At 45.6% G+C, this 14,909-nt stretch overlaps 1 protein-coding gene across 1 annotated transcript in view; it reads left to right on the top strand.

Annotated features, from left to right (window-relative positions):
- LOC139050231 (N-terminal EF-hand calcium-binding protein 1-like) overlaps positions 1-14,909 on the top strand; it is a 31,305-nt gene that overhangs the window by 15,059 nt on the left and 1,337 nt on the right. Inside the window, exons 5-9 of the mRNA XM_070526445.1 lie at positions 7,202-7,398; positions 13,895-14,013; positions 14,102-14,169; positions 14,567-14,620; positions 14,766-14,875. Of these exons, the coding sequence (XP_070382546.1) occupies positions 7,202-7,398; positions 13,895-14,013; positions 14,102-14,169; positions 14,567-14,620; positions 14,766-14,875 (548 nt within the window). The remainder of the gene's footprint in view (positions 1-7,201; positions 7,399-13,894; positions 14,014-14,101; positions 14,170-14,566; positions 14,621-14,765; positions 14,876-14,909) is intronic.

Raw genomic sequence — 14,909 nt, 5'->3', positions numbered from 1 at the left:
GTTACGCATCGCATCGACACTGGCTCCCAACCGCCACTGCGGTCACGCCCATATCGCTTGTCTCCCGCAGAACGTCGTGTAATTAACGAGCAAGTCTACGACATGCTTCGACGCGAAGTGAATCGACCTTCGAACAGCCATGGGCATATCATCTGTCGTCCTTGTTGCGAAAAAAGACGGTTCTCTACGGTTCTGTGAGGACTTTCGGCGCCTAAGCAAGATTACTCGCAAGGACGTTTGCCTACTACCACGAATTGACGACGCCATTGACGGCCTACAAAGAGCAGAATTCTTTTCTTCTCTCGATCTGCGCTCAGGGTATCGGCAGGTACCCATAGCAAACGACGATCGACCGAAGACAGCTTTTGTCACGCCGGTGGCTTGTACGAATTTAACGTCATGTCATTTCGACTTTGTAATGCGCCCGCAACTATTGAGCGCATGATGGATATCGTTCTGCGCAACTTGAAATGGCATACATGCTTGTGTTAACTTGACGACGTCGTTGTCTTCGCTTTCGCTCCGGATTTTCCTACGCACCTTCAACGCCTCCGGCGTGTTTTGCCGTGCTTGAGAAACGCCAGCCTACAACTAAATTTAATGAAGTGCCGATTTGCAGCGTGGCAGCGGACTATACTAGGTTACGTCGTCTCCAAGGGTTGAATTCTCCCTGATCCAACCAAACTTCGGGCCGTTCGACGCTCCTGGTTTCCCTGGTTCGGATCGCATCGTGAGCTCTCGGGGTTTTGGATAAGTGTCGGGCGGATTTAATCCAGTTTTGTAGGTGCCAAACAGTGTTTTAAGAGAAATTTAATTGTCTGATGCGGAGATAGTGCTACAAATGTCGAAAGAATATCTGCCTTGGTCGGCCTCCCTACCACCTGATCAAATGCCTCTTGAAGCTTTCTCTCGTAGTGGGGTGTGCAGCATTCCTGTGGCGCTGGTGCCTTTGCATGGAGGAGCCATCCGGCTCAACAACCTGAAGGCAGTGCAGGCCAATCCCCGCGAGTGGGTAAGCGCCAAACTCATCCAGGACATCATCATCATCATCAGTGCAGGCGGAACTTCAGGCGGCCACGCATCATTACTTGCACATCACTGATGTACGACAGTTTGGCAGAAGTGGAATTGTTTGCCGTTCGCCAGACCAGGCATGCGTGTATGACCTACTTAAGTGCTCATCATTTGGATCGATGCAAGTGAGTGCCTTCATGCCCCCGCATCTTGCCTGCACTAAAGGAAGAGTTCGTGGTGTGGACTCTCAATTCGACTCCGGCAGAGACTCTAGAAAAGCTCTCCGCGGCTGGGGTAATTGCTGTTTAACGGTGCAACAGAATGGTGGACAATACACGTGTTCCTACTGAGTCAGTAATTGCCACTTTCACAGGTACATCTTGCCCTACTGAGATAAACGACTGGCCTCTAATCTTCAGAGTGGACCCGCTTGCCTCGCGTCCATTACAATGTCACAATTGTTGGCGCTATGATCATAGCACAGGTAGTTGTAAACCCAGCCTTCGTTGTTGCGCCTGCGGCCGGAGCCATTCCGCTATAGACTGATCGGCTCAATCGGACTCGGGCTGCCTCTGCGGTGAAGCCCACAAGGCTGATTGTTTAAAGTGCCCTGCTAGAACTCAAGAAGCCCAAATATTGGAAGTTATGGACAAAAGGCGTTGCTTACGCCAAGAGGCCGTTGCGGCGGTAAAGGGAAGAGTCCATGGTTATGCGAGTGTGACAGCACGACACTAGGCTGTCGCTGATGGAAGCCTGACAGAGGTAATCGCACAAGGTATTGAAAAGTCTATGGCTAAAGTTATGGAGCGTATTGTAGAAAGCGTCACGGAATGCTTTAATGCACTGGTATCCTCACAGTTAGCACAATTATTACCAACTGCTACTGCTCAGCCAATAAACTCTGACATGAATGCAAGTGCACCTCACTCTCAGGAAGATGTGGAAATCGCGTAACTCACATAAAGCAAGTCAGGCCTGTTCCAGGTTCCTCAAACAAGGTCTCACTACTAACCCAGACATCTCTGATTATCAGGGTACCTCAAACATGGAAATTGACGTGAAGGCACAGAAAAGGAGGTGTTCTCCTCTCGAGGATACCAATTCGCACTCAGTTAGTAAATCTAAGAAAATCCTTTCTGAAGTCAACCCGAAATGTAATATTTCGGAGGAGGCTGTGGTCTCTGCGGTGCTTCCATCACTGGAAGGTAGAAGGCAGGAACTGCTGATCAATATTCGTTGCTTCTACTAATTTAAAGGTTCTATCTTCACAAATTTCTCCAGATGTAATTTTACTGCAAGAAACTTGGTTATCCTCTGAAAAACTATTTCGTTTGCGCAATTTTAGGTCCTTTCGCCTAGATCGCCCGCCAGAGGTAGGGGCTTGTTAGTTATGGTCTCAAGCAAGTTTAGCTAGAGGGCAAATATATAATTCCAGCTGATGTCTCCAAAATGTGAAATTCTAGCAGTAGAAATTATAAAAAAAAACTAAATTATGGGGTTTTACTAGCCAAACCCACGTTCTGATTATGAGGCACGCCATAGTGAGGGACTCCGGAAATTCAGACCACCTGGGGTTCTTTAAGGTGCACTTAAATCTAAGCACACGGGTGTTATCGCATTTTGCCTCCATCGAAATGCGGCCGCCGTGGCCGGTATTCAATCCCGCGACCTCGTGCCCAACACCATAGCCGCCAAGCAACCACGGCAGGTAGTAGAAATTATTCTACCTGGCAGTAGGCCTTTCTCGTTGGTCAATATATACTTTCCTGCGGGTGTACAGGATACACGCCCACTAGACTCAGTTTTGGTAAAATGCGGTAAAGAGATAGTATTGGCTGGAGACTTCCACTCACATCATGTATCGTGGGGATCCAGATAAGACCAGTGTGGAAAGCGTCTATGGGACTGGGCAACAATTAATAACTTTTCGTGTCAAAATTCGGGTTCAGTTACATTTCTTCGCGGATAGTTTAGATCTGCGCTGGATCTTACATTTTCGGGTCCAGATCTTTCCATATCCGCATGGGAAACGGTGGATGTTGGGACAAACAGGGATCATTTTCCAGTTGTATTTGAAGTGGTACGTCCGCAGTCCACCGTGGAGGCTCGAATGCACTCTTTTGTGGATTATCATATACATTTAAAAAATGCATGCAGACCAATTTCAAATCAATTGAAAATTATTCAGTGAACGTTGACGATATTTGCTCAATCTTAGATACTTCGCGCAAAAGGTCAGAGTTTCCAGTTAAAGGCACGCAAAGACACTGCGTCTGCAAATTGGTGGTATTACGATCGCTCGCGGGACTACAAGCAACGTAAGGCTGCATGGAAACAACTGATGCACAACCAGTCCACGAAAAACAGAAGCAACTATAAATTTATTGGTGGAACATTTAAAAGAACGGTATCTAAGGCAAAAGACGATTACAATGTGTGCCATTTCGAATTTGTTTCAAAATCAAATAATAAGCGCGCATTACTTCGGTTTTTAAGATCCTCAAAAATGATTCGCGCCCCTTGAACTTGGAGTCAATAGTTTTAACCACCAGTGAAAAAGCTGACTCTCTAGATGTAATTGCGAGAGGGTTGGAGACTCGATTCGGTACCTCTCTTCCCTCCTCTCCTCAGAAACAGGGCACGTGCACACAAGATTTGGAAGAGATTTCCATGTCAAAATTGTCCCAAGCTGTTTCGTGTTTACCAGCTGCAGCCCCAAGTCCCGATGGACTCACTACTAAGACGATTAAACTTTTCTTTGACTTCGCTCCTAACGGCTTGTTAAATGCCGTAAATTACTCTATACAATATGCATGGATTCCTCCTGCGTGGAGAATTGCAAAGATGATTCCACTGCTGAAAGACCAAACCAAAGGGTATGTTCTAGACAATATTCGGCCTATTTCTCTAACATCAAATTTTGTAAAAAATAGAAAAATTATTAAACGCACATATGATTAAGTATGTCACCACAATAGAATTATTGAGCCCCTGCCAAATTGGATTTAGACCAGGGATGTCAATCCGGTGCGCACACATCGACCTATACAGAGCCGAATTCAATTGGCTCGTTACCGAAAACAATGTGCAGCTCTAGTTACACTAGACATTTCTAAAGCACCGAATAGTGTGGAATACCCCATATTAATAAAGAGGATGCAGGATATTGGATTACCTGAATAGTTTGTAACGTAGACTGCTGAGTTCTTGCAGAGCAGCTGCGTCCACTAGTTTTGCGGGAACGGGAAGCGCTTCGCTTATGTCTAGGGCTACCAAACTTTGTAGCCAACGCTGTGCGCTACAAGGAATCACGATTACCTTCCCTTGAAATGAAAAAAAAATACTCACTGTTCCAACATTCATAAGGTACTATGAATCCCCACTAAGAACGTCTCAGTCAATCTTTATCAATCAAGCAGCCCAATTTTTTTTTTAGTCTCATGGCCTCGGTTTAACACGCCACAAGTGATTGTAACACAATCGTTATTGAGTCCATTAGATGTACATATAAATTATGTAATCACGGAAAACAGTATCGGTTATTACTTTTAATGACCTATATCCAAACAATGCAAAGAAGCTTCCCTCGCATATTCTTAACGGCTTACTCCAGGACCACTTGAATCAGCTCCGCACAAACGCAATTACTGCAACAGATGCTTCGCAGAGTGAGGAAAATTCCTGAGTTTGAATTTTCTCATCATTGAATTGGTATTTTTCTATTCGGCTTCCCGACTTCACTCCAATATTCCTAGCGGAATTCTTAGCTGTTGTCCTAGCTTTACGTAAGCTACAAGCTTCCAGGACAACCGCGGTAATAATCAGACTCTTTATCGATGTGCACCTCACTTACTGCTCCCGGCGAGTCGCATATATCAAAACCTTTGTACTCGCTGGCTCCAAGACATTTGCGGAGTTTACGGTTAATATGGGTACCTGGTGTTAGGATCGGCGTGCAGCTATTTCAGCCCGCTGCACGTGTTCCGATCCAACCGGGACGGTGGCGCACTTCAGAGAACTGCGGATAACCGGCAGCCACGTGGCGAGGGGTCAGCTCAGGGGAGTTCTCGAGGGGAGGTAATTGGCGGAACCTCCCCATGCGCTTTTCGAGACACCAGACAATGTGCTACCCGGCGCGCCACCCGGGACGGCTCCGAGTTCGACGAAGCAGGCTTTGTGTGCAACACGACAACGCCGCCCTGTTCTGCTATGAGTGGGGGAGTTGCCGCGGGAACGCCGACGGGGGCTCCATCCCACGCGCCGACCAAGACGCAAGACAATGTGCTACCCGGGCGCGCTACCCGGGTTGGCTCAGAGTTTTTCGAAGCCCCTCTGACGTCGGCTCGGGACCATTGCACCTGTGTGTGTGTGTGTGTGTGTGTGTGTGTGTGTGTGTGCGTGCGTGCGTGCGTGCGTGCGTGCGTGCGTGCGTGTGTGTGTGTGTGTGTGTGTGCGTGCGTGCGTGCGTGCGTGTGTGTGTGTGTGTTTGTTTGTGTGTGCGCGCGCGCGCGTGTGTGAGCCCTCATCCTCCTCCAAGTCGAGAGCCCGCCTCCTCCAAAAGGGCGGGTCATCTTCAATGACGTCGAACTATGACGTCGAGCAGAGTGCTTATAAGCAGCGATTGTCGGCTGCTAGTGTGTGCTCGTTGTCGTGCTCGAAATGTACTCGTGAGCTGTGTGCTCCGTTGCTGTATGCTCGTCTTGCGGGCTCCATTTGGGAGTCACGCTAGACTGTCGATGTATCTCATGATCAACTGTAAATAACATGTAAATAAATCCTGCTCTCCTAAGTCCCGACGAAGAGTCAAGTTCCTTCCTACAGCTACGACTGCCAAATCTTACATCTGAATGGCAGCGGTGAGATTGGCCTACAGCTCATAGATCGTCCGACAACTCTAACAAATGGTGGCAGCGGCGAGATCGTCCGACGAATCTTACACTGGGCAAAAAGGCATATTTATGAATGAAGCGACAGACAGCTTGACCAAAGCTTCTATCAACTGTCCTGTGCTTACCTTTCTTCCAACAACGGATTTATCACATCCTTTTAACATCAAAATCAAATCTAACATCATCCTCGGAACTACACCACTTACAATTCCCTTGGAGCAGGAAATTTTGCAAAACCAGACAGACGGAAGTGACATTAACGAGACTGCGTTGGCGAGTCACACCCCTAAATTTATACGTGCACTGATCTAGTCTGGCAATCTCTCCTTTGTGCCATTTTTGCAACTCATTCGAAACAACTGAACGCTACTTACTGGAACACTCGCATCCGATTCCACTCGTTTCTCCTCCCTGAGAAAAATGACACTGGTAATTACAGTGCGAAAGCTCGGCCGGCCATTGAACATCCCGGTACTGCTGTCTTTCGGAGCGTCTGCTTGGGCACTCACACAAGAATGTATGCATCGCCTTAGAAAAATTCATTATTGAATCAAACCGATTTCGTTGTTGACCGTATTATTCAATTCAGTCTTCCTTTATTGCCTCATATATATATATATATATATATATATATATATATATATATATATATATATATATATATATATATATATATATATATTGCTTGTCTACTGAATCGCTTTGAATTTTCCTCGCCTCTAATTTATTCATCAAAATTATAAATTTTTAAATTTATTACCTTAACACATATGTAAAATCTGCCCGACTCTTGGCCAATCCCCCCGAGTGGGTATGTACCAAATACATCAAGGTCATTATCATCAACAACACTCGCATCCGATTCCACTCGTGAATCGTAAAAGGAAAAAAAGAATGCGCAAGTACATCCGCCGTGCGGCATCTTATTTCACGAACCTTTTCAGAATGATAATTTCTGTGCGATAGTATGGGCTCATCATGAATAAACTTTTATTAATACCAGTTTCACCATGAAAAATCGAATGAAAAAAATTTAGTCACAAGAATTTTCTTCGCTGCTGTAGTGGTTGTCAACCTAATTCATTCTTAATGCGAATTATGCTGGATGTAAGGTTATAATTACCTCTGACAAATGTATATAATAATAATAATAATAATAATAATAATAATAATAATAATAATAATAATAATAATAATAATAATAACAGATGCTGTCGCGACTCCTGTTCACCTCTCCTCCCCATTGCTCCTTCGTATACTGTAGCTAATGCTTCTTTTTGTGGCGATGAACGTCGCAGACATACGATGCCAGCAGCATTCAGGAGCAGTTCGTGTCGAGATTCCTGGTGAGAGAGACGGTGTTTCAACTTACCAAGCTGACCGCAGCGCTGGATGCCTCCCAGAAAAGGCTACAGGAAGAGGGCATCCCGCTCATCGACGGAAGTGACAGCAGCGACGACGGCGACGAGGCTCTACGCAGTCCCGCTACCATATGGTTAGCAAGTTTTTTTGTTTGTTTCGTAGTCGGCCGCTGGAGGCCGGCACGAGCGACCAGTGCTCAAAGCATGAAGCAACACAGATCTCGTACAGCATAAAAGTGCCACTGAATTGAAATACCAAACAGATATGTTGGTAAACTGTGTAATTCAGTCTCCGGAGACCTCATGGCATGTAGCGCAAGCGGCGAAGGTAGCGAAGTGGGCGTCGCGAGAAGTTTTACACTAAAACCAGATCGGCTGCAAATGAAACGGCATTACCGTATACAACAGCGATATCTTTTTTTTTTCGACGGTGCAACGCGTACACTTATGAGGGCTATTTGGGGAAAACGAGAAACTCGGGCGTTCCATCCTATGCACTGCACTCGTTTGCCCCCTTTGGGGCTTATCTTGTCCCCGAACACGTCACCTAGCGAGCCTTTGCTTAACGCTGCGCGCCCGAAACTTCAAAATGACAAACGGTATTCGCGTTATCAGCATGACATAGCATTCGTGACAGTAAAGTAGCGGGCGCAGTTGTTTCAAAACACTCGGTGCCCTCCCAATCTGTGAAGAAGGATGACCAGCGAAGCTGTGTATGTGGGCCCCTCAATGGCGAACTGCACCTCCGCCGCGGGTCGGCCTGGCATTGCACTATCTTCGGGAATGGCCCACGTATGGGAATGCTTAACGCCTCCTTCACCTCCACCGCAGGTCGGGCCGGTATTGCACAATCTTCGGGATCGGCCCGCGCATGGGGAGTTTTTGCTTACCACGCCAACGACATGAAAATTTCCTTGGACGGTAGAGGTATATAGCTTCGCAGTAGAAAGGAAACGCAAGCGAGACAGATGATTGTTGTTTAGGGATGGATGGATGGATGGATGGATGGATGGATGGATGGATGGATGGATGGATGGATGGATGGATGGATGGATGGATGGATGGATGGATGGATGGATGGATGGATGGATGGATGGATGGATGGATGGCGGCTATACCCTTCGTAACGGGCGGCGGCTGGCGCCACCTAGCCTTTTGCTCCCCCTCCTATTTTATTATTTTTGCCCCTTTCTATATATCCTCTTTTCCTTAAACTAGTTTTCACTCCCCTCCTTTCCCCTAAATAATTATCTAAAAAAGTAGAGGAAACATCATCTCCCCGATTTATTGTATTACCTCTCCCTTGACTTCCTCCACCAATCCTCTAGCCTCCCCTTCGTTACTGCCACTCTTTTCTCGTCTATTTGCCCTCGTTCCCCGGGAAAACCTAATGCCCCTTCCATATCTGCCACTGTTCCCTCTGCCAGGGTCGGGCGAAGGTCTGTGCATCTCAGCACTATATGCTCAGTGGTCTCCATTTCGGCTCCGCAAGCTGTGCACCGAAGGTCCACGTCTTCAAATTTAGCCCTGTATGTTTTCGTTCTCAAAACCCCCGTCCTAGCTTCGAATAATAGTGAGCTGTTCCGCGAGTTATCAAATAAGAGCTCTCTCTTAATCTCCTGTTATTGTGGCCTATACATTGATAGCACTGGCTTTCCGAGCATTCTTTCTTCCCACATTTTTCTTTCCGTCTCCTTCACCTCCTTTCCCACACTAGAACCACGTTGGACCCCCTCCCTCGGCTGTAGGTATCTATTCCTCAGCTTCCTCGTTCTGAGTGTCCACTTTGTGTTCAAACTTTTCATGTACAGATATTTGTACACTTTTCCTGCCCACCTTTCTTCCTCCAGTGCTGGGAGTCTCTGTTCAAATTTTAGTTTACTTATTGCCTCTCTACCTTCAAATGACGTCCATCCCATGTCCCCCTGCACTCCCTCATTAGGGGTGTTCCCGTGTGCTCCTAAGGCCAACCTGCCTACACTTCTCTGTCTCGTTTCCATGCATGCCTGAACTTCCAATTTCATGCACAGTACTGAATTTCCGAATGTGAGGCCAGGTACCATAACCCCTTTCCATACGCACCTAACCACCTCGTACCTATTATAGTTCCAAACTGCCTTGTGTTTCATTACAGCTGAGTTCCTTTTCACTTTTTCAATCATAATTTTTTCCTGTTCTTCCAAGTACTTTTTCCCCTCGTTTAGCCATATGCCCAATTACTTGTATTTTTTCAACGTGATCAATCTTAGTGTTTTGTATTTCCAATGGTTCCCCCCTTTTTTTCATTGTATACTATTATCCCAGACTTCTCTCTACTGAATTGCAGTCCCAATTTTTCTCCCTCCTCTCCACATATACTCATTAGTTCCTGTAGCCCTACTCGGGTGTCAGCAAGCAGTACAATATCATCTGCATACATCAGTCCGGCTATTACTTGAGCTACCTTCTGCCCTTCCAGCATATAGCTTATGTCAGTTCCTATTGTTCTCTGTTCTAATGTCTTTTCCATTTGGTTCATGTAAATCATAAAAAGCAGAGGCGACAATGGACAGCCCTGCCTGAGACCTCTTCTTATTTTAGCTGGCTTTGTAGTTTCCCCCTCCCATGTTAACTCTACCTCATTATCTGTATAAACTTGTTGTAGGAACTCAATCATCTTTCTATCTAGACCATATTCCCTCAACTGGCTCCATAACTTTTCTCGGTTTACATTATCATAGGCTCCTCTAATGTCTAAAAAAGCTATCCATAGCGGTTTCTGCCTGGCTGTCGCTATCTCTATGCACTGTGTTATAACAAATAATCAACTAGCCTTCTGTTCCTTCTAAATCCATTCTGCAGTTGTCCCAAGATCTCTTCACGTTCTGCCCATTCCTCCATTCTCTTTTTCACCATCTGCATTGCTACTCTGTATATGACTGATGTGATAGTTATTGGCCTGTAGGATTTAATGTTGTCCTTGCTTCCCTTACCTTTGTAAACTAATATAATTCTGCTTGATTTCCAGTCCTATGGAACATCTCCCCCTACTACTATTTGTTCAATAAGTTGTCGCAATTTTAATTTACATTTCTGGCCTAATATGCTTATCAATTTCATAGGTATGCCATCAGGTCCTGCCACTGTTCCCACGGGGACCTTGTGTTCAATTCTGTACCATTCCTTACTTGTCATCCTTCTGTACTCCTCCTCTAATTCTGACCTGCTGTTGTCACTGTTCTCCATTTCGCTACCCACTGGCTCTGCAAATGCTGCCTCTATTGTTAACCTAATATATTCCTGAGCTTCCTCTCCCTCTACCTTCGTTCCTTCTAGTGTGGTCAGTGAGTGCTGAACCACCTCTGTCTTCTTACTCTGTTGCCTTATGTGTTCGCAAAATTTCTTAGAGGCATTTCTGTCTTTTTTTCGTATCTCTAACATCCACTATACCCCGCCTTTTGCTATCTTGGCTTGAATTAATGCCAATGCTTCTCTTTTCATTGCAAGGTAATCCTCCCATTTTGTCTTCACCTCTTCTGGTGTGGCTCCCCTTTTCTTCGCTGCTCTGTGTTTTCTGCACGCATCTTTGCGTTGCTCTATGGCCTCCTTAACTTCTCGGTCCCACCAGCTTTTCGGTTTATATTTTCCCTGCTTACTTCCTAGTTTCCTAATCTGTCCCTTCTCTAGCTCTCGTTTAAAAATACCAGTTAACTCGTCGTATGTCCATGCCCTTTGCGGTTGCTTGGATACCATGCTTTCAATGTTTTTCGCCACTTCTTGTAGCTGCCTGTCATTCAATTTGCTCCTACCTTTCCTCTCTTTAGTTTCTACCAGTGGTACTGTCCTTCCAAAACTGATTTTAATTCGTTTGTGATCACTCCCCAGGCTTTTTGTACCTTCCTCATCAATTTCTATACATCCCAACCGTTCATACAGCTTGTGGGACATTAGGCAGTAGTCGATTGTCGAGTGAGTGTTATTTCTTTCCCATGTTATTTTCCCGTCGCATTTAATTTCAGTATTAACTATCACAAAATAATAACGCCCTATGGGCGTCTTGCGCTGGAGTTTGAGGTATAGTAGCGGCGCCTGATGGCGGCGTGCGAAACGTTATCTGGGTAGTACCGGCTTGGACAGTATTGAGCCCTGCCTGTGGCGAAGCACGGTTCTAGCCCGAGTTTTGCGTCAATTCGCACTTTTTTCTGCCCTGTTGCAAGTGCGAAAAGGCTCGTCACTTCTCACAGACCACGCTGACCACGCTGCGAGTTGGCTGCAGCCTATAGTTTAACGAAAACGGACTCTCCGTGAGACGTAATGCTGGAAGCACAAGTAATCGGAGACGCTGATCCGGAGAGACCTAGCTCAGACTCGAAAAAGCGTCACCGTAGTTACTTCTGCGTCGTGGGCTGCCATGAACAAGAAGGCCTAAATCCCAACATTATATTCTACCGTTTTCCTTCAAGGCCTCGCGAAGCGGAGCGTCGGGCGCGCTGGATAAGCGAAACTTCGCGCCTTACTGACTGCTTCGCCTGTCTAACGCAGATAATCAAGCCTGTCTGGCTTGATTATCTGCGTTACAAAATTCGGTCTTTTGCACCTACAGTCCGGACGGCAGACCGACATAGCAGCAGGCATGGCTTGTGATTCACGATTGGAGACCCGGCCACAGCGACAATTAACAATTCGACTGGTGCGAACTGGTGAAGTGACCAGGTGTGTGCAAATGATCACAAATGGTCGGGCTGATTCGGCGACAATTTATAACTACCCCACTTCGAGCAGCACAGGTTCGAGAGTTAAATGTGCTCATCCTTGACCTCAAGCCAGCACGCTGAGAGCACATCGATGTTCGAGCTCTCATTAAGTTACGTCAAGCGAGCAGCGCGATTCGCACGTACGTTACTGCGAGCTCATGTGCATTGCATCAGTCATCAATTGCTAAAGGGACAGATGGCCGCTACTCGTCTAGCGGCATGTAGTCAACAAAGAATGCAGGAGGCCCGCCATTTCGCGGCATGTCGAAACACCGCTACCGTCGCGGCGCGTACGATCGTGCGCTCGAGCAGTTCGTACATCGCGGCATGCTGAAAGACCGCTGCCGTCGCGGCGCGTACCGTCGTGCGCTCGAGCAGTTCCGTACACGTCTGCTTATCGCTGCTGTGAATTCATTTATAGCAAGCATTTCCTCGCGTTTGCGCGCCTGAACATAGCAGCCTGCAAACCTTACCTGAAGTTAAGCTTCGTACGCGACTCGCTTCACTTGCGATTGACACCGCGCTAAAACTTCGCCGCTTATTTCTTGAACGGCGTACACGTATTCGGTGTTGCATGATTTATTGCCTTTACGCAACGTGCCACCCCTGAAAAATCTTCGGCGCCCGATATTCGCTGCAAGCCGTGGTACAACAAAACCGAAAGTGGCGGGTCCATATTGTAAACGTGCTTTCCGAAGCAGACGACCGAGCTTGGTACTACCCAGTTCAGGAGAGTGCGCTTTTCAGCACCATTTTCGCAGCGCCCCCACGATATCTGATTTTTTAAGCGGTCAAGTTAGCCACATCTCGCAAACTTGGTAAAAATAAATCGTTTACAGGATTTATTGTCATGCGTTTTCGCAAAGTCAAACATTCTTGATGACGGCGCAGAGGAGATAAGCGGGATTTTTTCAAATGTGCGCGATATACAACAAATGGCCAATAGTTGCGCGGTTTCAAGTAACGAAGCTGCGTCCGAGTTATGAAAAGCACCGTATGGTGGAGGTCTCGGGTCTCGAAAGTTCTTGCATTTAATAGGTATGTGGCTAGATCGGCTCAGAAAGCACTAACAAAATTCACTACTACTTCGAAATTGGCGAATGCCGCTGTTTAAAATAGTTTTGCACTTCATTATTATCGCAACTGAAATATTTTCCACAACTGCCCGAGAAAGCACTTCGTTATATTTGGAACTGTGCTAAAAAATTTCCAGAGGTTCATGTTGTCCAAGTGACCTACAAGAGCTTTCACGTCATCCTGAAATAAAATCTAGGAATTTTGGATAGCACTTTCACAATACACATATTCTTGCAAGATCTGTATCAGCTGTAATATCAAAATTCCACCACATGCATGCCATTGGCTGTTCGAGGTTTTTGAGAAACTTGAGCACTCAGGTGGGGAAACATTCTCTTTAGCTAAACGTAATGAATACAAATTTTGAGAGATGGCTAGATAACTTGCAATAGGAGTTAGCTATTAGGAAACTCAACCAATCTCAAATATAGAAATTCCATTTTGTAACAGCTGCAACATAATGTATCTGATGCATTTGATGCAACAGATTCAACAAAGTATCATTCTTTCCTTTGCACTTAAGGACTGGAAACGAGACACCTAAGCAGCATTTGTAATCATTGAAGTGTGAATACCAGTCGGTTGGCTAACATTCCATGTATTGCGTGCATACAACACACAGCAGTACTGCTTTGATGCTGTACACTGAAAAAACACATTTTAAAAATGGAAAACCCTCCTGAAGTGCATGTGGAGGTAAAAGAGTCGATACTGTACTCTTGTGCTGTTTACCCAGTGAGTATTGTCTTCAAAAACAATAATTACTATGCAAGCTTTGTGTATAACTTTTATTAAACAAGCGGCTGTACATGTGCAACAGCAATTTTCAGGCTGCAGTTGGTCCCAAAAGCCTCCAAGTGTACAAGCCTTGCCCTAGTCGCCTCCTCCCCGTCAGACTACGAAAACAGGTGGTGACACAAACATCACTTCATTTAGAAGGTATGATATTGCACTTTCTTTGAAAGAAGAACCTGCAATCTAGGCCCATGTATTATTTGACTCAAATCTTTCTATTTTTTATTTTCAGACTCCAGTCATGACTTGAATGCTCAAATCAAGAAGTTGGAGGCAATTGTAGAAAAGCTCGCAAACCAGGTTGACAGGTTCTCTCGTACATATGCTGCCTCAACAGCAGCACAGATTCAGCAGAGCACCATCTTGAAAAAGCTGTACAGTAAATGCTAGGTCACTCACATTCTTGAGCTGGGGACATAGTATGCCAATTTTGGACTTGTAAACAACATTTTTAAGGCTAAGACTATTGCTTTTCTTGTTCCATAACATTATGCAATGCCTGCTGATCAATCCAACAGCTGTAGGCAAAAATACAATTAAAGAAAAGTAAATTAGACCTCAGCCTCTTGAGATTAATGACCAAAGAATTATAGTAAGCTGCACAAATGTAACTAAAATATGCATTTCAGTGTTTTCTTGTTGAAGCTGCTAGATAAATTATATTAAAAGAATGTGTGCTTGGTATGGACTTTTTCAGCCCAGATTTCAAAAGCCACAAAACGACGAACTGGACATCACAGAGGAAAGCTTGGTAAGCCAAAAGTCACCAGCTCTCCAACATTGTAACAATGCCTAATAAAGGCAACTATGTAGAATACTACATAACAACCACTTCAGTCTTGCTCATGTATCACAGGATTAAGAGACACTATATGTTCCCTCTGCAATGTGCACAGTTATTCCTAGTGCAGCAAACAATGCCAGTGGAGGAAGGGCAGTTGGACAACTACAAGGAGTCGCTGAAAACTTATGCCGAAAAGACAGCCACCTGCACTGGATGTCTCTTGTAAGGCAAATCTTGTCACAGCTGTCTATTGTCT

Source organism: Dermacentor albipictus, chromosome 1 (genome assembly GCF_038994185.2).
Source record: "Dermacentor albipictus isolate Rhodes 1998 colony chromosome 1, USDA_Dalb.pri_finalv2, whole genome shotgun sequence".
NCBI lineage: Eukaryota > Metazoa > Arthropoda > Arachnida > Ixodida > Ixodidae > Dermacentor > Dermacentor albipictus.
The sequence above is the reverse complement of the archived record's forward strand: the minus strand, read 5'-3'. Positions and strand labels throughout refer to the sequence as shown.